This window comes from Podarcis raffonei, chromosome 10 (assembly GCF_027172205.1).
Source record: "Podarcis raffonei isolate rPodRaf1 chromosome 10, rPodRaf1.pri, whole genome shotgun sequence".
Taxonomy (NCBI): Eukaryota; Metazoa; Chordata; class Lepidosauria; order Squamata; family Lacertidae; genus Podarcis; species Podarcis raffonei.
The window spans coordinates 21,171,215-21,194,792 of record NC_070611.1 but is presented as its reverse complement, the minus strand read 5'-3'; the positions used below and the strand labels follow the sequence as shown (position 1 = coordinate 21,194,792).

The 23,578-nt window shown below is 44.1% G+C and overlaps 1 protein-coding gene across 1 annotated transcript in view; it reads right to left on the bottom strand.

Moving 5' to 3' along the window:
* Positions 1-22,809, bottom strand: part of FAM3C (FAM3 metabolism regulating signaling molecule C) — a 34,659-nt gene extending 11,850 nt beyond the window's left edge. Inside the window, exons 1-4 of the mRNA XM_053405119.1 lie at positions 22,691-22,809; positions 3,045-3,103; positions 2,204-2,308; positions 1,474-1,503 (exon numbers count right to left, since the gene is read on the bottom strand). Of these exons, the coding sequence (XP_053261094.1) occupies positions 1,474-1,503; positions 2,204-2,308; positions 3,045-3,057 (148 nt within the window). The 5' untranslated portion in view covers positions 3,058-3,103; positions 22,691-22,809. The remainder of the gene's footprint in view (positions 1-1,473; positions 1,504-2,203; positions 2,309-3,044; positions 3,104-22,690) is intronic.
* Between the last annotated feature and the right edge of the window lie 769 nt (positions 22,810-23,578).

Here is a 23,578-nt window from a genome sequence, read left to right as displayed (position 1 = left end):
CCACCAACTTCTACTAGAGCAGACATGTGCAAATTCATGCGTTCTGGAATGTGAGATATAGATATTTCATAGAGTTGGAAGCAACCCCCTGCAAGGCAGGAATATGCAGCTGGGATTAAACCAGAAACTTTGCCACTGTCAGCACCACGCTCTAAAACCAGCAGAGCTGCCCAGCTGTTTGTATACGGCTCTTTCTTTTTCAGGCTCCACAAATTACACAGGATGGAGGTAAATGCAATGGCTACCCCAAGCTTGAGTCTCCAAATGTTGTTGGGATTACAGCTTCCATTGCCCATCCTGGTTAGGATTAATGGAGTCCTGGTCCAGCAAAAAATGGGGACCCAGGTCAAGATACAGCTCACTGTAATGTTCACTGGGCAGAACATAATGTGTAAATCTGGAGCTGAACATTCCAGTGGCGGTTCATATAGGGTGGGGTGGAGGCAGTGGCATCTTCCCAGTGGCAGCACTGCAGTGGTCAGGATGAAGCAAGGTGACGATGTCAGGGGAACTCCAGGTTCAGCAGCCCCACACAGATGCTCCCGCAAACCTTGCTGTTGCTGCCTTGGCCCTGACCCATCCCAGTGATGGCCTTGGCCCAGTATACCTGAAGGAGCGTCTCCACTCCCATCGTTCAGCCTGGACACTGAGGTCCAGCTCCAAGGGCCTTCTGGTGGTTCCCTCCCTGTGAGAAGCAAAGTTACAGAGAGCCAGGCAGAGGGCCTTTTTGGTAGTGGTGCCCGCCCTATAGAACGCCCTCCCAGCAGATGTCAAGGAAACAGACAACTATCTGACTTTTAGAAGACATCTGAAGGCAGCCCTGTTTAGGGAAGTTTTAAAGGTTTGATGCTTTATCCTATTTTTAATATTCTGTTGAAAGCCTCCCAGAGTGGCTGGGGAAACCCAGCCAGATGGGCTGTGTGTGTGTGTGTGTGTGTGTGTGTGTGTCTGTCTGTCTGTCTGTCTGTCTATAATTTATTATTATTGTGAGTACAGTGCCAAGAGGATGAGCCACCATGTCTGAGATGAGCCACTTCTTTGAAAAAGTGATCAAAGCAAATGTTAAACACTCCTGAACAATTTTAATGGCTTTACTGTAAGCCCGAGTCAAGAAGTGGGAACGTCTCCATCCAGGAAGAATAAGATAAAGGAGGAGGCAGAATAGGTACCTTCTAGGGCGCCATCTAGGTGGTGGAGTTAGTTTCAGTTCATTAGTAGCTGGGAGGGTTTTCAGCCAGGAAACTCAAACCCAGGGCTCATGACCACTCCACCAAGGCTTTCTTGCCCCAGCCCCTATGGTCCTGCTCTGCCACTGTGTGTAAATTCACATGTGGTCTAGTCATTCTTAGGAAAGTTAGAATAAGAGAGTAGGCTGGAGATTGCCTGTGGGTCCTGTGCATCTTATTTTGGGTTTATAGGAGAACTAAGAACATAGAACACAAAAAAGTAAAAACCCTGCTATACGATACTTACGCCGTGCAGGTAGCTCCAGTGGTGATCTTGCTGAAAGAGATAACATTTTACATTATTCCTTAATCACGTTCAAACAAACAAAAAACATGTCAACGTCTATCAAATAAAAGAGAGAGCTTTAAAGTTATGGCTTTTCTCCAAGGTTAGACAATGCTGGCCTACAGAAGCTGTACAATTCCAGTTTGAGTGCAGAAGGTTCTGTCATAGAACAGTATTTTTACTGGATGGGATAATTGCCTACAAATTTAATATTTCTCCATTCTAAATTGTGTGAGTGAGTTATTGGCTTATTAAAGAAAGCCATTTTAGGTTCTATAAAGTTTTATTTGCTATAAGTAAAGATTTAAAATAAAACTTTTTTCTGTATATAAAACAGGAAGCAAAACACTAACAAATTAGCAACAAATGAAACAAAATAGAATAGAATAAATAAAAGCAGCTGCTGATAAGCAATTTGCAAAAAACAAAAACAAAACAAAATCACCCAGCACGGTTTAACATCACAGCATATATGAGAACACAAGGCTCAGAGGAGAAATAATTCTTTCAAAGCAGTATTATAACATGCATAAATCACCTAGCCTGCAACTCTATCCACTTACTAGGAAGTAAGCTCCACTGAACTCATTGGGAATTAAATCTGAATAGATGTGTGTAAGATTACACTGTTTAGCAGCTTAATTCTGGCTGAAATTATATGCAGGGAAAACAACAGAAGCAAATCACTTACCAAACAGGTTCCCTAGGCTGGCGTCCATTTTTATTTCAAATACTTGGGATATGACGTAAAATGTCAGCAGAAATACAGCTACCGCTACCGCCAATTTCGCAGCTCCTGCTCCGAAAAAAGGACGCGTTATCATTAACTGCTATTATTTTGATGCAACAACACATTTGTTAAGCCATCTGACTAAGAGTTCTAGATCAAAAAGAGCAACACCCTAAACGCTGCTGGGAAAGGAACAAGAGCCTTTGGCCCACAAAAACAAGCCTTGCTCTGCGCGTGTGTTTCTTTCTTTTGAATAAATTTTATTAGAATATAAAGAATACAGAGCTTATTATCAAATATGGTTTCCCCCCATATATATATATCGCAACGTACCTCTAAAATACGTATCTTACACATGGCACTTTATTATAGAAATGGACTGGTGAAATGTATTAATTTTGGCATAAACGTGTATGACTGCTCTGAATAGTGCTGTTGCATTTTGCTCCTCTTTTTATTCATTGGTATTATAAAACTGAAATAAAAACATTTCTATAACAAAAGAAAAACTTCCCAGACCTTAAACATACCAAAAGCCATTCCTTCCTGACTGCTCCCATTCCTAATATACTAATATGCTACGAAAAGCAGGCCTGGAAAAAACAGATACACCTCAAACCACACATAATTTAAACCAGCCTGGCCGTATAGTCCCAATGAATTAAATGACAGCTGACCATTTCAAAACTAAACACTCATGATTAACTAAACTGTGAAACGTTGTGAGGACAGATCTTCATTTCCGTGCAGACTAACATATCTTGTTTCACCAGCCAAAAAATAAGGTGGTCGTTGTTCTTACCTGCTATTCTCATGGTTGCCCTTCTTTCGTTATTGACACAATTGCATTTAACCAGCTCCCTAGGAGAATGAAGGGATAAAAGCAGCATTCAGTTATACTGTACTAGAACAATCAAACAGAGCATTTTTTGTTAATCAGTGCCGTTAAAACATTATAATGGGCTGATGACAACAACACCATGATCCCGAATAAAAAATGTATAATTTCACCATGCAATGAAATCTGGAGACTTTTAGAAATTATTTTGGTAAGCAACTAAGACAGGATACAATAAGAGGCTTTAAGGGTTATCTGTATACATTTCATTTTAGGTTGGGCAGTCTGAGCCCCATACAGTGGTACCTCAGGTTACATACACTTCAGGTTACATACGCTTCAGGTTACAGACTCTGCTAATCCAGAAATAGTGCTTCAGGTTAAGAACTTTGCTTCAGGATGAGAACAGAAATCGTGGTCCGGCGGCGCGGCGGCAGCAGGAGGCCCCATTAGCTAAAGTGGTGCTTCAGGTTAAGAACAGTTTCAGGTTAAGAACGGACCTCCGGAACGAATTAAGAACTTAACCCAAAGTACCATACTTCTGTTTTCCTTGGAACACTGCACAACTTTTATTAGGTAAGAAGAGGCAACATTACAGAACATTAAAAAGAGAAGCCATGGGATTTGTTAGAGATTACAAGTGCTCTACGAACTCTCCTATGGAAATCAATAAATGTATCTATTTTCATTCGTATTGCAATTGATAAATGTATCTATTTTCATTCGTATTGCAACTGAATTGTGAATATACACCATGAGCTGTATTTATTTGCACCTACCAATTCCAAATAGATTATATGCTGTATGGAAAAATGTGTGCACAGGAAGAATGACGCCAACTGTACTACTATCAAAACCAAGAAGGTGCAAAAACGAAACCTAGTTCTGTGTGCTGAACTGCTTTGAATAGTCCCCGATGCTGCATGCAAAACAGTTTTGAAATCCCACAGAGATTTGAAAAGCACTTTGCAATATATGACACAGGGGCCCAGTTCTCAAAAAGGAAGAGTCAATTTCCCAGAGGGTGCCTGCAAGCTTTTGATTGTGCCTAAAATAGCTCCTAGGATTCCAGTCTTAATATTAATATAATGATTTCCCCCCCGCATGCTCAAAGGCTGTTGTTGAATAACTCGATTCTACATACTGTACACCTGTACAACACTGGCGAAACCAATAAACTAAAGTATCACTTTACCAGTTTCACATAGGTAAAGGTAAAGGTACCCCTGCCCGTACAGGCCAATCGTGTCCGACTCTAGGGTTGTGCGCCCATCTCACTTAAGAGGCCGGGGGCCAGCGCTGTCCGAAGACACTTCCGGGTCACGTGGCCAGCATGACGAAGCAGCTCTGGCGAGCCAGCACCAGCGCAGCACACGGAAACGCCGTTTACCTTCCCGCTATAAAGCGGTACCTATTTATCTACTTGCACTTAAGGGTGCTTTCGAACTGCTAGGTGGGCAGGAGCTGGGACCGAACGACGGGAGCTCACCCCGCCGTGGGGATTCGAACCGCCGACCATGCGATCGGCAAGCCCTAGGCACTGAGGTTTTACCCACAGCGCCACCCGTGTCCCCACCAGTTTCACATACTCCTCGCTAACTTTGTCTTTCACCGAATGCTCCTAAATTAAAATTTCATAAAAATAGGGAGGGGGAGCCCATTCTAAGGATCCTTTTCCCACTCAAGAAAGTAGGGCACTGGACTAACAGCCAGGACTCTGGCACAGCTAGATTAGCATTAATTCAAATGTGTTTTGGAGGAAGATTGTTTGTAGCTCTTCCTATATTCTCCAGGCTGGAACAGAGCTAATCTCAAAAGGCACGTGCACTTTCCTTCTCTCTGATGCTTACAGCATAAACCAGGTTGGGTGCACACTGATATTTTTCCAAGATAGAGATCTGGTTCAACAGGATCTGCTGCCTGCAACCCAGCTTCAGTTGACTGTTTTACCGCAGATGCACCGAATTCTACACCAAGACTTGACCATCTGGAATTCTAACGTGCAGCAACAATTTCTGGAAAACTGGTCATCTCCCACCCTTGTAGAATTCCCTGAGCAGGTATTTCAAAATACAAGCAATGCTTTCAAATAGGCTTTCCGCACATAAACGTAATTTAAAATATGCCTGTAAGAGCCAATTTATTCCACGTTTCCATTTCACTAAAATTAACTTATTTAAAAACTCCAATTTCAAGGCAGTTCAGTTTGGGCAGTCTCATAAACGTGCTGTTAATCAGATCATTTTATAGCATCACATCTGCTCAGCTGCAGCAGCAACCATAATTTGTCTGAATTAAGCCACAATATTTTCCACTGCTAAGCCTATGGCCAAAGCCTGCATTATCTTTTAATTGTTCCACATCACCAAGCAGAGTTGGGAACTCTTTCTGAACAATCCAGGGAACAGAAAGGAAAAAGAAAAAGAAAGAAAGAAGAAAAAAGAGAAGAGAAAAGAAAAAGGGAGTTCAATGTAAAAGAGAAGAGTCAAGGTTGAGGTGCTGTACAAATTCATTCCAGCATCTAAAGCATCAAAGTGGAAAGTGAATAGACCTCACTTTGAAATCAAGCATGCAGGAAATTTTATCCCTCTTAAGCAGGCCATTTTTTTTATTTGTAGCTCCTGCCATGCTTTCCCCTCGGACTTTCCCCTTGTCGCCCCAATCTTCCAGTTCCTCCTCCTCCTCCTCCTCCCCCTCCTCCTCCTCCTCTTCTTCTTCTTCTTCTTCTTCTTCTTCTTCTTCTTCTTCTTCTTACTTTTGTATACCGCCCTACACCCTGGTCTTAGGGCAGTGCGCACAAAAAAATCACAATATAAGAACACAAAAACATAATAAAAACAAATCCCCCCCTCCCCATTACATTTTTGAAGGGCATGGGATGTCAATCAGCCAAAGGCCTGGTTAAGGTTTATAATGAAGGTGCCAGCCAACTCTTCCTAGGGAGAGCTTTCCACAAACAGGGAGTTATTGCAGACAGCACAGTGGGAACTTTTTCTCCCTCTTCCCCCACCCCTCCTGCAGGCAGTTTTGAAATTCCCATTGTTCTAGGTGCACTTCTGTAGTTTATGAGCTCTGGGTGCAGTGTTGCGCCCAAGATTTCAGATTAAAACTACAGAGTGGAAGGAAAGGATGACCTTTTTCTGCCTCCCCACTTCCAGCTACTCTCCGAAGACCGGAGAAGAGACCCTCTGAAGAATATCAGGGGGGTGGGCATGGGAAGGACTAGACCATGTGAAAAATGAACATAATATTTTAGCTGCAGTTCATTAGGCGTGTTGTAAAAAAAAGCATGCCTAGACATCCCATTGTTGCGCCCATTACCTAGGTTTAAGGTTCCATTTAGCTCCTAGCTTTCATATCTCAGTTTCTAACACTGCCTAAAAGGCGCTGTGGTCTAAACCACTGAGCCTCTTGGGTTTGCCGATCAGAAGGTTGGTGGTTCGAATCCCCGTGACGGAGTGAGCTCCCATTGCTCTGTCCCAGCTCCTGCCAACCTAGCAGTTTGAAAGCACGCCAGTGCAAGTAGGTAAATAGGTACCACTGTGGCGGGAAGGTAAACCGTGTTTCTGTGCGCTCTGGTTTCCGTCATGGTGCTCCTTTGAGCCAGAAGTGGTTTAGTCATGCTGGCCACATGACCCAGAAAGCTGTCTGTGGACAAATGCCGGCTCCCTCGGCCTGAAAGCGAGATGAGCGCTGCAACTCCAGTCGCCTTTGACTGGACTTAACCATCCAGGGGTCCTTTACCTTTTTACCTTTTCTAACACTGCCCACAGGAAAATGCGCCCCCCCACCCCCGAGCTGGTTCCAGCCATGCCTACCATCTTCGTTTTCCCCTAGCTCACAGGTGAGCTGGGGTTGGCAATAGAATATGCTGAACGCCTCAGCCACACTAGCCTGATCAGCTTCCAGGATGAGGGAGGAAAAGCGGTTTTACTTCCACTGCAGAAACCAATTGGGCTTGGCTTGCAGAGCATCCTTGCCTCTCTTGCCAGCCCAAACACTCACCTGGGGGAAATTCTGCATACTCGCCTAGGCAGAATTTGTGGTTGCCTATGGTGACCAGGTGAGCAGTTGAATATACATTCCACGGTCTTGCTTACTCTGATCGCTTAGAACTCACATCTCTATGCACTAATACTTCTCCGGAGTCTGCTGCCCCAACCCTGTCCCTTGGCATTAAAAAAAACAACAACAAACCAGTTGCAAGTTCAGCGCTTCGGACATTTTAAATTGCTATAACTCAGCTACTCTTCAGTTGATTTTTATGAAATTCATCCAGATTAAACCAGTGAGTGGTTTGCTTATTTAACTATGTGTCTGTATGCTGCCCAAAGTAGTTATTTGGGTGGCTTGCAACGATTAAGTAAAACTATGATTTCATTACAAAATGAATATATAAAATTTTAAAATGTGCCTGCAGAGGCTTTATAACATACTCTCCAACATTTCTCTGATGAAAATAGGGACATCCTGTTCATACATATATACATTATACATACGGTACATACCCCGGTCATCTGACTGAGTTGCCCCAGCCAGTCTGGGAAGTTCCAACATAGATAAAAACATAATAATTAAAAAATAACTTCCTTATACAGGGCTACCTTCAGATGCCTTCTAAAGGTTGTATATATACTTATCTCCTCCTGACCTCCTTGCTTAACTCCATACCCTCCAATATTTTTCCAATGAAAATAGGGACATCCTAATGGAAAGCAGGATCAGATCAGAAACCAGGACCGCCCCTGGAAAACAGGGACACTTGGAAGGCCTGTTATAATAGCAGCAAGTTTGGAAAACCCAGAGGTCTTACATCCATATTTGCATGACATGGAGAGAGACTGATCTAAGGCTTCTGCAATTTTTTAAACAAAGCTATCTAGAAACCTGACCCAATGGCAACTTCTGGTAGGGTACTATAGTACCCTCGGAAAATGTAAACATTTTTCATCTCTTTTTCACCATAGTCACCCTGAAAATACATGGCAATTCTATCAGCCACGTGAACCAGGAAAGTCAGCAGTGTTTTCCTCATTCTTCCCTCATGTCCTTGCTTCTCAGATCACTGAATATTCAGTCCTCTTTGCCTCTGTGCCTTTTCCCCCACTGACATTTCCTGCTTGAACACCTCCTCCACTTCCTATTAACAGCCAACAATACAAGTTTGCCTTTGCTTCCAAAGCAGTCCCCACCACCTAGAAAAAGTTTCACTTCTTCCACACAAGCAGTGTTAGATCCTCAGATATATAACCTAGGCATCAAAAGGCTCCTTAAACTAGGGTTATAGTCGCCAAAACAGTTGCCATTTGGGGGCCAGGAAGCTCAAAAGTTGTATTCATTCTCATTGTGCAGATAAAATATAGCAGATAGAATTCTACGGGATGTTTTGCTGGTGTGTGAAAACAGTTGAGATCCCAGGATCCCAAGGCAGGCACTTCCAGATGGTGGAGATGTCAGGTGCCATCCTGGCGCTCGGACATCTTCACTTGGTTACAAGTGGCTGATAAAAGTAAAGGGACCCTGACCATTAGGTCCAGTCGTGGCCGACTCTGGGGTTGCGGCGCTCATCCCGCTTTATTGGCCGAGGGAGCTGGCGTTTGTCCACAGACAGCTTCCGGGTCATGTGGCCAGCATGACTAAGCTGCTTCTGGCAAACCAGAGCAGCGCACGGAAACGTTCAAATCCCCGTGACAGGGTGAGCTCCCGTTGCTCGGTCCCTGCTCCTGCCAACCTAGCAGTTCGAAAGCTCGTCAAAGAGCAAGTAAATAAATAGGTACCACTCCAGCGGGAAGGTAAACAAGTGGCTGATAGCCCAGTGCAAAATGCGCCTGGCAAATTTTGAAAGTTGCACACAAGTTGTGCTCTACTTTGTCTATGTACATCCTAGTGCCAACACTTTTCCTGAGGGCAGGGGTTGACAGGCATCTCTACACACCTTCCAGTGTTCCGTTGTTGCGCCCATAACCTCGGTTTAAGGTGCCATTTCGCTCCTAGCTTTCATCTCAATTTCTAACACTGATGGCTTCACATTCACTTTATTCAGGGAGAGCTTACCAGGGAGAGCTTACTCAGCTTTCAGCTGAATCCAGTGTTCGAAATTAGCCAGGCACCAGGGGCATTTGGCACCTGGCTTTCAACCACATTTGACCAACTGAAGATGCCTGGGCACCAGGATGAGGCCTGACATCTCCACCACCTGGGGATCCTTGGATCTGGGCTGTTTTCACACACAAATACCCCGCCCTGTAGAATTCTATCAGTTATATTTAATCCGCACAATCGGAATGAATTTCAGACAACAAAATGCCTTTTCTGTGCAGCCTGAGCAGGAGCAGTCACCAATAAGAAAAAGAGGTCGGAATAGGCCAATACATATGTGGACTGTCCCTGGATCAAGTGATTTTTCTTCTTTAAGTTTTCAAAGTTCTTAACCTAGGCTCAAGGTTGTCATCTGAACTAGCCAGATGTTTAGCTGAGAATCAAACGCAGTCAGTCCATCATTTGAAAAATAAGACTTTAGAGCCACCTTGCCCCCAAATGGTAACTAGACATTTTGTTTGGGCAGCCATTTGGAGTCTAGCTTTTATATCTGAGTTTCTAACACTGGTTTTGACCAGGAAACAGGTTTTTCCATCTGCCCCATTAACTATCAGGCAGATTAGAATGCAGCATTAGATACTTGTAGAACAAGGGGAAAGTGCACACTCAGTCAAATAACAATGCAGTTCTTGTATGAATGCTGGAGATTAGAGGACACAGAAAAACAAAAGACAAAATGCTATGTTAGTTAAATCAATTCAAAGTGTTCTCACTGAGTTAGAAGAACATGGGGTGCTCATTTGTGAAAGCATCAGGAAGTTAATTCTGCCTTTATGACAATGACTTGGGAATCTCTGATTCTAGTAGAACTAAACAGTAAAATAAGTTGATAAACATTTCTCTATAATAAATAAATTGTCTAAAATGAAATAAACATGTAATGTATTGAGTTAAGGAATACTGGAAAGCAAAGCACACCAAAAACTCTTTAAAAGGAAGCCTCACATAAAAGTTGTTGCGGTGGTCTATTGTGGAGTTCATCAGATATGGATAACTGTGGCCAGGTTACTTCTGTGCATGAGAAGCCCCAGAAGGTAGACAGTATCAGTGTTACAAACTCAGATGTATAAGCTAGGTGCTAAATGGCTCCTTAAACCAGGGTTACAGTCACCAAAATGGAATGCCTAGTAGCTATTTGGGGGGGCCTGATGGCTCGAAAGTCGTATTTTTCAATAGGACGTTTTGGTTCCTGAAATTCCTTCTGATTATGCAGATCAAATATAGTGGAGAGAATTCTACAGGATGTGTTGCTGGGCATGCACCTCCAGATGGCCAAGATGTCAGGTGCCATCCTGCTGCCTGGTCATCGTCACTTGGTCGCAAGTGGCTAATAGCCAGATGCAAAATGCGCCTGGCAAATTTCTAATGCTGGGAAACATACAAGTTTCATTCCTTGATATATAAACTAGATAAATCTGACTGCCCAAGAGCTAACTTCCAAGGCGGGGGGAAGCCCCGTGGTGCAAGCAAGAGTCCTTGAACAGGGCTTCCACTGGCAGGACTCCTTAGCTAGACCCTGCTCTATAGTATGCAAAATTTGGATAAAATGGCAGACGATGCTCTGCATGAATGGGGAAGTGAGAGAGATAAAGTTTGTTAGGGAAGCAGGGAGCATGCAAACACAAGGCTCATTTGGTATGGCTGCCATACATCCAGGTTTTCCTGGACACATCCAGGAATTGGGCAGTCATTCTGTGGCCTCGTGGATTTTTACTAAATTGGCAAAATGTCCAGGAAAACCCAGACGTATGGCATGGGGGGGGTTTACAATAAATAAATCATTAAAAAATCGGGAAAAGCACAAAAACATCCTATCATTTGGACACTCATAGTTTGGTGTTAGATATGAATCAATTCCGTGTTTGAAGAAAATGTTTAGTTATGCTGAATGAATCTCTTCATTTAAGATATAAGCTGCATTCAGTGAGGAGGGGAACATGTTGCTCATTCATTCATGAATGGGTGGGTGGGGAAATACATTCTCAAAAGAGAAAGGCAATTATCTCACTTGTTACGCACTATGTCGTACAATTCATCAAAAGACATAGTTAGCACTGAAAGTAATTGCAGTTACATCATACACCTTTGCCTCTCTCAGGGATAAATAGGTAGCTTAATTGCAAGTGCAATCGGAAGGAAGTACACAAGGAACCTGCATGGTTTGGAAGGAAGATATACCCTTTAATTGATCAAAACAAGGATTGGTATCCAAGCATTCCAAGCCCCTTGAGGAGGTAACAGGCCAGGTTCCAGTTCGAGAAACGAACTACTGATTGCTGTTATCAAAACACCTAACTCTCTTGTTACTATAAACCAGCCTCCCCACATTTGGACAAAATTGGAAACGGAAGTTTGTTACAGATTCGGCTCCAAATTTATTACCTTACATACAAACCCAAAGCTGGTCTATGGTTTACTGCTATGTCTAAATGCGTCCATTGATGACAATCCTGCCTTTGAAATCCCACTAATGGTGATCTACAGCACTGAACACGAGAGGAGTTCATAACATTTATACACCACTTTAGTGTAACAAAACAAAACCTTAATGCAGCTTCCAGAAATTGCAGTTTATAAACTGCATTCTCAGATCTTCTTGTTCAAATCAACATTAAACAATAATTTACGTACAGTGGAACCTCGGGTTGCGAATGTGATCCGTGCGGGAGGCACATTCGCAACCCGCAGCACAGCGTCTGCACATGCGCAAAGTGCGATTTAGTGTTTCTGCACATGCGCAAGCACCGATTCCCGGAAGTAACCTGTTCCGGTACAGTGGTACCTCGGGTTAAGTACTTAATTCGTTCCGGAGGTCCGTACTTAACCTGAAACTGCTCTTAACCTGAAGCACCGCCGGAGCCCGATTTCTATTCTCATCCTGAAGCAAAGTTCTTAACCTGAAGCACTATTTCTGGGTTAGCGGAGTCTGTAACCTGAAGCGTATGTAACCTGAAGCGTATGTAACCCGAGGTACCACTGTACTTCTGGGTTTCAGCACGTCCGTAACCTGAAAACATGCAACCACAGCGATCGCAACCCGAGGTATGACTGTACTTATGACATTTCTATTCCACCTCTTCTCCAAGGGGAACATGGTTACATACATGGGTCTTCCCTCATCTATCTCTTCACAACATTCCAGTGAAGTGGTCTAGGCTGATAGTTATTGGCCTAAGGTTCATGGTTGCATGGGTTCCTAGTCCAGCACTCTAAGACTCCCCCCACTTTGGTGCCACAGTGTACTAAAACCAAAGTTTAGAATGTTTACTTACTTTCTTTTTTGCCAATTAATTTTTATTACTTTTCAAATAAGTTAATGAATTTAACATCACATTAATTCAAATTTCATGCAAATTTAAAAGTGACTTCCCACCCTGCTTCCTCGACGTTTCACTTCCCACCCATATTAGCTGGGTTTCAAAAAACTTAAAATATTTTAGCATTTTATCTTTGATTTTTTTTCCAATTTTCTTCCTCTTCATTTCCCACTGGCTGCTCATTTTCAGTTCCTGCTAGACTTTTACTTAACTATTAACCTATTCCCTATTTGCCAGCCCACAAATCCTTACTTTTAAATCAGCAATCACCCATTAAAGCCCATCTCTCCTGCTATTTTCCATACAGAATGTTTCCTTTCCACATAGCATTTTCTTTAAAACTGGATAAGCCAGATCGGACTCTCTGAAAAACAATCGGTGTTAAGAAATTCTGGAATGATGTTACTTTGGCCCAGAGCATTCACAAGGTCCATCATTTCTCACATTTCTTCCCCATTCAGAGCAATAAATACTGAAGTGAAAAAAATCATTTTTTGGGTGAGAAAGAGAAAGCCACTCCTCTCCACATTAGGGAATATAATGGGGGCTTTGGCTGCTTGGGAGCTCTTACAGCAAAGGAGGGCCATTATCAGAGAAACAGAAAATTCACATTCCTCCCAATGTCCTAGCTCAAACATGATTTTCTTCCTTATCTTTACATGTGTCGGAGGGAAAAGGGCTTGCCCAGGGTTAGATTAACAGTCTACCTATCCAATTTCACAATTGCTGCCCCCACGCTTCCAAATCTAAAGCAACTTTTTCTAGAAACTTCTCTTTTTGCAGCTTGATCCAACAAGGCATGTTGACTCAGATGCAAATCCCAGTGATTTTAAAGGAACCTCTCCACAAGTCTATGCACCTAAGGTCACAGCTATAGTAATGCATTTTTTAAAATGGAATAAAACCTCTTTTTACAATCAAATGCAGATTCTGATGCAGACCTTTCACCCAATGTACAGAAACAGAAGCTAAAATATGGTTCCTAGAACAATTTGGTATGGGGCGGGGAGAGGAGAATGCCCTCTTAGAAACTGCTCAAATTAAACTTCCGAAAAAGCTATTTGCGGGTAAGATGAAAAACTATTCACTAAAATCTTTACGGTTTTTACCCGCGGCAGGCTGCAATTACACACAGCAGGTGCACCAGTATTAAAAACACCAGCCTGTCTTAATCATTCTTAATTTAGTAATAAGTAACTACCGCATGCGTGCCCATGCAAGATTGTAAAACATGATCATTCTGGCCCACTTAAACCTGAAAAGCATGGGGGGCGGATCAACAGTCTTTAATACAAAAAAAAAAAAGCCTTCTACTTTGCTTCAGGTGTAAGTTTTTATATATATATATTATTCCTTCCTAGCACTTAGACAGCAGCTACACTTGAGGCATTTTACCATGCAACACTTAAACAAACTTCTTCAGAAGGAAGTCCCCATTAATCCCATAAAGCTTACTCCCCAGGGAAAAGATTGCAGCCTTCATAAATCTGCACACAGCCTTGCCCATCCTGGTGACCTTCAGATTTTCAGACTGCAGCTTCCATCAGGCCCAGCCAGCATGACCAATGGTTGGAGATGGGAGGAACTGGGAGCCCTCAACAACTGTTGGGGAAAGCTAATCTAATATTTTAGGGTTGAGTTATTGAATCGAGTTGTGAAAAAGAAAAGGGTGAGGAGTGAAAAGCATAAATAAAAAGAGTACGGCAGCCAATTGTAACCTGTGTTAGAAATTAGCCAGGCGCCATTTGCGTCTGGCACAGGTCCAATTGCGACCACATAGAGATGTCTGGATGCCAGCTGACATCTCCATCTGGCTGGCCCCTCCAGCTTTCTTAAGCAGGTAAGCAGAACAGCTTATTTGTTTGCATTTCTATCCCACCTTTTGCTTCAAGGAGTACATGGTTCTCTCACCTCCTCAGTTAATGACCCTGTGAGGTAGGGTAAGAGGCTGTGACTGGCCCAATGTCACCACTATACCCCACTGGCTTCCTAGAGCATTTCTGCTGTGGGGCAACTCTATAAATTAAGCAGGTAAATGAATATGGGGAAGGCAAAATGTCACTTAGAGAAGGATCTGAAATATTTTCCTTGAATTTGTTTTATTCTGGATTGCTGTATTTGATATTTTAATGTGTTGTAAACCACTTTGATATTTTTTTCTTTAAAACATAAAGTAGTATAGAAATAATAATAACAATGATAATACAGTATTAAGCAATTTCATTGCAAAAAAAGTGCCTGGATATTCCGTTGTGGTGACCGTAATCCAGGTTTAAGGTGCCATTTGGCGATAATCTTATATATCTGATTTCTAACACTGCCCCTGAGGAAATGCCTCATTTCTGTCACTGGTCAACACTGCTCCTTAAATCTTTATTCTCAGCATTCAAGTTAATCCAACTTAATGTGAAATAATCTTGTTACTTATACATAAAACTTTAGAACAGTTGACATCACGCCATTAGGCATCAGATATGCAAATCCTAATTTACAAATTGTTTTTCTTAATAACTGTTACCATTTTCACACAACTACTTCAGGCTCATTAGCATGTTGCCAGGTCGCCACCAGCGACTAGAAACTGTCCCAGGCGATTTGCAGCAGATTCCCTTTTTCAGTAATAACACTGCACTAGATGAACCTCAGGGTCCCTTCTAACTCTGTGATTCTATGATATATATAGCTGCCGTTGGACATGCTCAGCGCACTACAAATGAAACTCTTTATCAGTTATCAAGTCCGTACCTTCCCACCGCAAACCTCCACTCCTTATCATTTTTCTTGACCTGATCAACACCAAATGTAGTCTCTGGAAAGAGATCATATCTCGTTCCGTTTACTGAGTCGCAGGGCATAGTGGGAAGGGAACTCTAATCAGCTGGTTGGCTTTGCTGCAAAAACTGCACCTCCCTTAAGAGAAAACAGCTTCTGTGTACAAGTTTATTTGAAGGACTATGCAGGATTGAATTTGGCGTTTTATTTCATAACCAGAAGAGGCGCTTTACCGATATTCAGAGACCATCCCTTCTCTATGTAGCTATGCCAAATCCTAGCAGCGCTTGCAAGCCTGGCTCAAATTAAAGAAGCAGAGGCAAAGAAAGGAAACAAGGAAGTTCTCTTGCAAAATATTACACATAGTGCTGCAAAAAAGTACTATAGGTTAGAATCTGTGAAGGAGAACTAGGAAATAACAGCTCTTCTGATTTTTCTATTACATGTTCCTTTGGAGGTTAATAATTAGAAGTATTTTTTTTCAAGTCCTCTGATATTTTTCTCCAAGTGTGTGTGCACTTTCACCTTTTCAATTTCGCAACTGCAGAATAGCTGGATTTTGAAAGCATACGTCAGCACCTGCTATCTCTGGGCAGCTGGCTGGGCCCAGGGACAAAGCTTGCCCTGGGCCCCTCCTAGATCCTTCTTTCTGAGCAGTGGCAAGTGACTGGGAATAGCCACTCTTTAAATTTCCCACAATGCCTCCAGCCCAGGTTCACCCTGGGGCATTGTGGGAAATTATACAGGTGGCTTAATGCTCTTTGGATCACTACCACTGTAGTCACATTAAACCCACCAGGGTCACTGACAGAGAAGGGAGTTGACCAGAAGACACTTTGCCCAGTTTTAGAAACTCAGATAATATAAGCCCAGGTGCCAAATGGTTCCTTAAACCAAGGTTAGGCTTGCCAAAACAGAATGTCTAGTTTCCATTTGGGGGCAAGACAGCTTTAAAGTCTTATTTTTCAAATGATGGACTGACTGTGATCAATTCTCAGTTAAACATCCGGCTAGTTCAGATGACAACATTGAGCTTGGTTAAGAACTTAAAGAGGATCACTTGATCCTGCCTCTTTTTCTGAATGGTGATACAGACGATTCCTAACGTAAGAATACTCTTCACAACTGTGAGCAGGACAGTGGGGTGGAATAAAGGAAGACAAGTTACAACAATTAACTACAATGCTGTACACCGCTCCTGCTCAGGCTGCACGGAAAAAGCATTTTGGTTTCTGAAATTCATTCTGATTGTGCAGATAAAAGTAACTGGTGATTTCTACAGGATGTGGTTTTAGTGTGTAAAATAGTCAAGTTCCAATGATTCCCCAGGCATGCACCTCCAGATGGTGGAGATATCAGGCACCACCCTGGCACCCAGGCATCCTCACTAGGTTGCAAGTGGTCAAAAGCCAGGTGCCAAATGCACCTGGTGTTTGGCTAACCCTGATTTTGCCCGGCACTCCCAACAGGCCTTGTACCAAAGATCTCATTGTACCAAAGATCTCATTCCACACAACCCACGCAAAAGAAAGGTGTTTTAAAATTAATTTGTGTATCAGTAGATGGACCATTAAAGAAAAAATGGTAGGCTAGCAATTTCTCAATTTAATTTTTAAAAGCTAGATTGCATGCATTTCTTCAGATGGAAAAATACAGAAATGCAAAAATACTGAGCCAGAGAACTGGTTAATCAAGCCCCGTATGATCTACTCTCTGCTGGCCATAGATCTTTGAAGATGCCAGAGTTTGACCCAGGGCGTTCTTCATGAGAAGTGTGTGCTCTGCCGCTGCGCTTCCTCTCTACACTACGCTTCCCACACTATGCTTCCCCCACTTTTGCCCCTGGCCTGAAATCACATAAGGCAATCATGTGTGGCGGCCACATGCATTTTCGGTTCGATGCTTTAGTGCTAAACTAGGGGTTGTGAAGGAAACCATTTCAAGGACCAAAAGGGTATATACCTTCTTCAGGAGGGTAATTTTTTAGCCACGGCTTTAATTTAACTCACCCATGCAGACTGTACGGCTGGCTGCTATCAAACATTGCATGCCAGGAAAGGCAAGACCTGGAGTTTTTGCTTAATGCCGTTGCTTCTAGGAAATAAGGAGCTACAGTGGACCACTGAAAAACTTTGGTTCAGAATTCTGTGCAATTTTCCTCTATTTCCCGAGGACGAATTTCCTATCTATCACCAGTCTTAAGGGCTACAATCTCTCTCTCTCTCTCTCGATACATAAAGATGCTCAGGGGCCCAATATAAATGTACATGTTTGTATCATGCAACTGCAAAATAACTCTGCTGTTAACTGTTCCACTTCAGAATGAAAATTAAAAAGCAATTTAAAACCATGGTATCAGAAAAGCCAGGCCTACAATGCAAACACTTGTGGTTTTTATTATTATTTTACAGCTGGAAAGGCAAATACTGTAGTGCTTAGATAATAAGGAATCCTTCGTCCCATGACCTCCTGTACAATATTTTACTATAATATTAACAGTGCAATTCCCATGCATGCTTACTCTGAAGCAAGTCCTCAGTACTCTGCGTTCAGTCACAGGCACGTGTGAATAGCATTGAGGTAGAAGACTGAAAACTGTACAAAGAATGTTAAGTATAGGAATAAGCCCTATAAACACTTTTCTGTACATTCTGTTTTAGGATTGCTCATCAGTAAGGTATAAATGACTATGGACTGGAAGTACTATTGAGTTGACCTTCAATTTACAAGGGATTATGTTCCAGGAATCACGTGTAAAGCCAAAATTGTGTCTAGTCAAAACACACTCTCACTGCACCTCCAAACACTCTCCCAAGGCTATACACAGTCTCCCAAGGTCAGTGCCATTTTTTCTTTCCTTGATGCCCGCCAAACCTAAATTTGCACAATTTAAATGCACAGAAGTTGCAAGCCGATTTTATATATATATACACACGCACACACAAACTAAAGCGCTAATTAAACTATTCAAGAAAGGTATGACCTCTACTGCTTTTTAAATGCCTAGTCTAAAGGCATGCACTTACAAAAAAATTAACTGAATTCAACTGAGCACTGTCAGATATTTTCTTTTTGTAAAACAAACTGCTAAGACTTGGGAGAAGGGCGCGAATGTGGTGTCTACCAATGGATCTCCTACACAGAGCTTATACAAAGTAAAAAAGGTCAGCCTCCTGCTTCTAGATGATGATTACAACCTAACAAAGGAAGGGGAAGTAAATAAATGCAGGGGGGAAACCAGGGAGAACATGGATGCCAAATTCAATGTATTTTTCAAAACGTTTTTTAAAAGAAGCATTTTCACAGCGTTTTTTATATGTGTGTAGATTTCACCTTAGTTACCAAAGAGATTGGAATGCTCCACACCATACAGTCATACCTCGGGTTACAGACGCTTCAGGTTGTGTTTTTCCGGGTTATGGACCCGCCGAAACCCAGAAGTACCGGAACAGGTTACTTGAAGGTTTCGGCGGTCGTGCATGCGCAGAAGCACTAAATTGTGCTCTGCACATGCGCAGAAGCACCGAATCGCAACCCGCGTGTGCACAGACATGGCACTGCGGGTTGTGAACGTGCCTTCCGCACGGATCACGTTCACAACCCAAGCATCCACTGTACTGCACATGGAAGAAGTGGGTGGCCTGTGTTCTCCCTCTAGGGAGCCCCACGGTTCAAATTCTCCACGTTGCCAAACCAGGTTTGTCAAGCAAAAGAAGGAAGTGGTAACAGCAGCCTCTCCAATTTCTCTTGCTTCTGCCCTCTCCCTGGGCAGAGTCACAGGGCACAATTCCCTGCCATGCTCCAGAGAGAGAGAGACAGCATATGCAGTCCTCCTCTGAGTGATGCACCAACCTTTACTACCACACCCCCACGAGAGGGGCAGGACATGAAAGCATGATAGTGGTCCCAACAAGCATCAATTGACACTTACTTATGAAACCCCATTTATTATTTTGTTCTCAATTCACCCCGCCCTTTTAAAACTCTTTGCAGTCAGAGGCTCCATCAAACTGCCTTAAGAACTACTCTAAATATATGTAGTGCCTCCAAATTCATAGCCGTTGTACATGCTCCTTTCTGACAAGGTTTTGTCAGCTAATTGTGTGTCTGAACTCCCCACCCCCGCCCCAAAGAGAGGTGCCTCCTCACAATGCCCCACAGGGGCCTGGGAAGCATCCCTTGGCCAACGCCAGAGGTACCATTCCCCTGGGGAGCTTGCAGCCAGGACTGCTGCAACAAACAGCTGTGCAAGCCTTTGGGAGGCAGAGACGCAAGAGGGCATCAGAAGAGGGAAGGAAGGAAAGAGGGACAGAGGCCAGGGGTGCCCGCTGCATCCCTGACCCTCATTCAAGGCATCCCAGGGTTCCACGGCACACGGGTTGAAAACCATTGCCAAAGAACTCTGTTTTGCAAGTGGGATTCAACTGTACATTTGGGTTGCACAATTAAACTACAGCAAACCCACACCCACACAACACCCCATGGGCTTTTTGCAGTAAGTGACAGGAAAATGCACCGGCAAGTGTGGGAAAACAACTGCCTCATGCGGCAGGGCAAACAAATCAGAACAAATGATCAGCAATGGGCTAACATCATCTAACCTCCCTGCAAACTTTGCACAAGAAAATCACAATCGTGACTCAACAAACAGGTCATCCTGACGCCTCCCACCCAGTACAGAAGCAGAGTAATCTCTACTTTGATGGGTCTGTAAATGTTAATAACGCAAAAGTGGTGTGAAGGGGAAATTGTCCAGTAGGCTTTGCTGTATATGCCTTTTGGGAACGCTGCCCCTTCCTTGAAATAAAAGGAATGCTCCAAGGCTGCAGAGAAAGAGAGGCCAGGGCAAGAAACCAACAAATATTGGTTCTGCAGAATCTAGGCAGATAAAAAGGAAAGGACATAGCCTAAGAGGAAGAGGCAGAAAAAGTTTTCAAGGACACTTAGCTGTAGCTTTAACATGCATAGAAGTTGTCACTGTAACCTCCTATTAAATTTTATCTAGAAAACCAAACCCCACTTCACTGATAATGAATTGAGAATGCAGACTTTCACCACTCTGGTGGTGATGTGGATAAGAGACAAACGAATGTCGTCATGCTCAGCTTTATGCACCCATAATACACGAGGCGGGGAGGGAGAATGTACTGTTATCACTCAGGCTGACAAGAGTACAAGAGGATTAATATGTGTTAAGCAGTGTTTAATTTCTCGGAAGACGTGTCAGTGCTCAAAGTTCCTGGAGGAGGTGGGACTTCAGACTTCCCCAGCTCCAGGTGCGTGGCAGCTGACTCGGGCTACTCAGCGACCATGGGAACCACACTCTGTATATGCTCTGGGATGCTCATTTAACCCATGCAGCTTGAACTTCTCAAGACACCTACAAGCGCATAGAATCACTGCACCGCAGAGTTGGAAGGGGGCATATATGGGATTAACATCACGCAAAATAAAATGTTTTCAAGCACGCAAAGAGCTTCACATGCGTTATGCAGCGGCGACCCTTCCATCAAGCACAGGGGTGCCAACTTGAATAAAGTATTGGGGGTGCCCAGCTAACCTCAGCCCCACATAACAGATCACATGGTGTGGTCCATGTACACCACTGGAATGGCAATGCCTACCAACTTTGGGAGGGGAGCCAGCCCCCTCAAATATTTAATGGGGAGGGGTCAAAGGGATCTCAGCCCCTAGGAGTTGGCTCAAGTGCCTAAAGTCAGCCAGTATCACTGCACGCACACACACATCATTTCGCAGATGGGTAGACTGAGGCTGAGAGAAAGACATGAGTAGCAACCTAGGAAGTTCAGGGCAGAGGCAAGACTCAAAGCAAGGGGTCATTGTTGGAAACTGAGATAAGAAAGCTAGGAGCTAAATGGCACAGGGAAACCCTATCCTAATCCAACACTGTAACCACCGTGCAATGTGTGTTATATATTGGCTCCTTTCAGCTCTTGAACCACTGTTTCTGTATTCAGTTGAAAGCTTCCCTTTGCTACTAAGCTCTTCCTGAATAATGTATAAATGTGACGGCATCAGTGTTAGAAATGGAGATACGAAACTAGGAGCTAAACAGCACCTTATAAACCAAGGTTATGGGCACAACAATGGAATGTCTAGGCACACTTTTTTAAATAACAAGAATACAAAGCTGAAAATGAATTGCAGCTAAAATATTACGTTTATTTTTCACATGGTCTAGTCTTCCCTTCCCACCCCCCTAATATTCTTCAGAGGGTCTCTTCTCCAGTCTTTGGAGAGTAACTGGAAGCAAGGAGGCAGAAAAAGGTCCTCCTTTCTTTCCACTGTGGTTTTCATCGGAAATCTCAGACGCAGGGCTGCACCCAGAGCTCAGAAACTGCTCGCACTAATGAAATTCGCTGTTGCAAAATGCCACTAGAACAAGGGGAATTTCGAAACTGCCTGCAGGAGTGGGGGAAGGGAGAGAAAAAGTTCCCACTGTGCTATCTACAATGTTTGTGGAATGCTCTCCCTAGGAAGAGTTGGCTGGCACCTTCATTATACAGTGGTACCTCGGGTTAAGAACTTAATTTGTTCCGGAGGTCTGTTCTTAACCTTTAGCTAATGGGGCCTCCCGTTGCCGCCACGCAATTTCTGTTCTCGTCCTGAAGCAAATTTCTTAACCTGAGGTACTATTTCTGGGTTAGTGGAGTCTGTAACCTGAAGCATCTGTAACATGACGCTTCTGTAACCCGAGGTACCACTGTACACCTTTAGGCACCAAGCAAAAATGTTCCTTTTTAACCAGGCCTTTGGCTGATTGACATTCAATGCCCTTTTAAAGTGTGATGGGGGTATTTTTCTTATGCATTTTGTGTTTTCATATTGTGCTCTTTTCCTAGCGCACTGCCCTAAGACCTGGGCACAGGGCAGTATACAAAAGTAATGATCATCATCATCATCTCTTGGATTAGAGGAGAAGAGGGGCTCTTCTCCAGTCTTCGGAGAGTAGCTGGAAGCGGGGAGGCAGAAAAGGGTCCTCCTTTCCTTCCACTCTGCGGGTTTCACCAGAAATCTCAGGCGCAGGGCTGCTGCACCCAGAGCTCAGAAACTGCTGGCGTTTCCGGTCGCCAAATGCGCCTGGAGCAACGCTAGTTTCGAACCCTGCGAGGGCTGCGTGTGTTGCGTTGCGCGCGGGCTCCCTCGCTCGCCTTGCCTTTCGGAAGAGAAGAGCCGGGGAGCCTCCTTCCTCCGCCGGCGTCCGAGGTGAGCGGCCAAAGGCGCCCAGCCGAGGACGAGCAGCAGCCGAGAGGCGGCTGAGGAAGCGCGGCCGCGAAAGAGGAACCGAGGCCGTAGAACGAGCCCGCTTCCGAAGGGAAAGGGAGAGATGGAAAAGGCCGCAGGGGACGCGCGCGCGCCTCTCCTCCCGGGGAGACTCTTCTTCCCTCACACCCGCCTTACCTGCCGCCTTCGCCGGCCCACCAGCAGCGAGCGCCTCGCCGCCGCCGCCGCCTCCTCCTCGCCTACTCCTCCGACTGCGCATGCGCCTTGGTGGCTCGCGATGCGTACCCAGCGGCGGCCGCCCAGAGCGGCGGCGCAGAGCGAGGGACGGAGTGCCGCCCCCTAGCGCTGGAGGACCGCCGCGCCTATGGTGGCGCAGCGGCCTTCGCGTAGCCTGAGGCGCTCCAAGACCGAGAGCGCTCCGAGGCAAGTGCAGAGTGCCGTGTCCCGGGCCGCATTGTCCCCCCCAAAAGAAAACCACCTCTGGTTATTGAGATTCTAATAAGTCGACTTCGAGTACAATATAGCATTCTTTTTTATGTTCCCCTTTTTCTCCCCCCTCGTTTCGGCGGGGTTGCCATACGTCCGGAATTCCCGGGACTCAGTCGGCGCCGGTGGCGGGAGCGGTGTCGGTTGTGCGTCCGGGAAAACCCGGGCGGATGGAACGCGCGCCGGTTTTCCTCATAAATAGCTCGGAAACGTCCAGTTCTTTTGAAATTTTGCCAGGGGGCGGGTGGGAGCAGCTCAACAATTTCGCCAATGAAATCTCAACAAAGATTTGCCAAAGATTTTCACTTTTGAAAATGGGTTTTCCAGAAGCAGGTTCATCATTAGTTTCATCTCTTAGTTTCGCCGTCAAATTAAACCCATTGTGCGCCTCTCTCTCCCCCCCCCATAAATTTTAATTTCAGGTTTTTCCAAATGGACATCAACAATCGTCAAATAACGATTGCATACATAGTTGTCGTTGCTTAGACTTCCCTCCACCTTAGGGTCGCCACTCGCCATATTTCAAAAAGTGAAAAACCAGGACACCCCCAAACTATTTTTTACACAGACGCCAAAAAA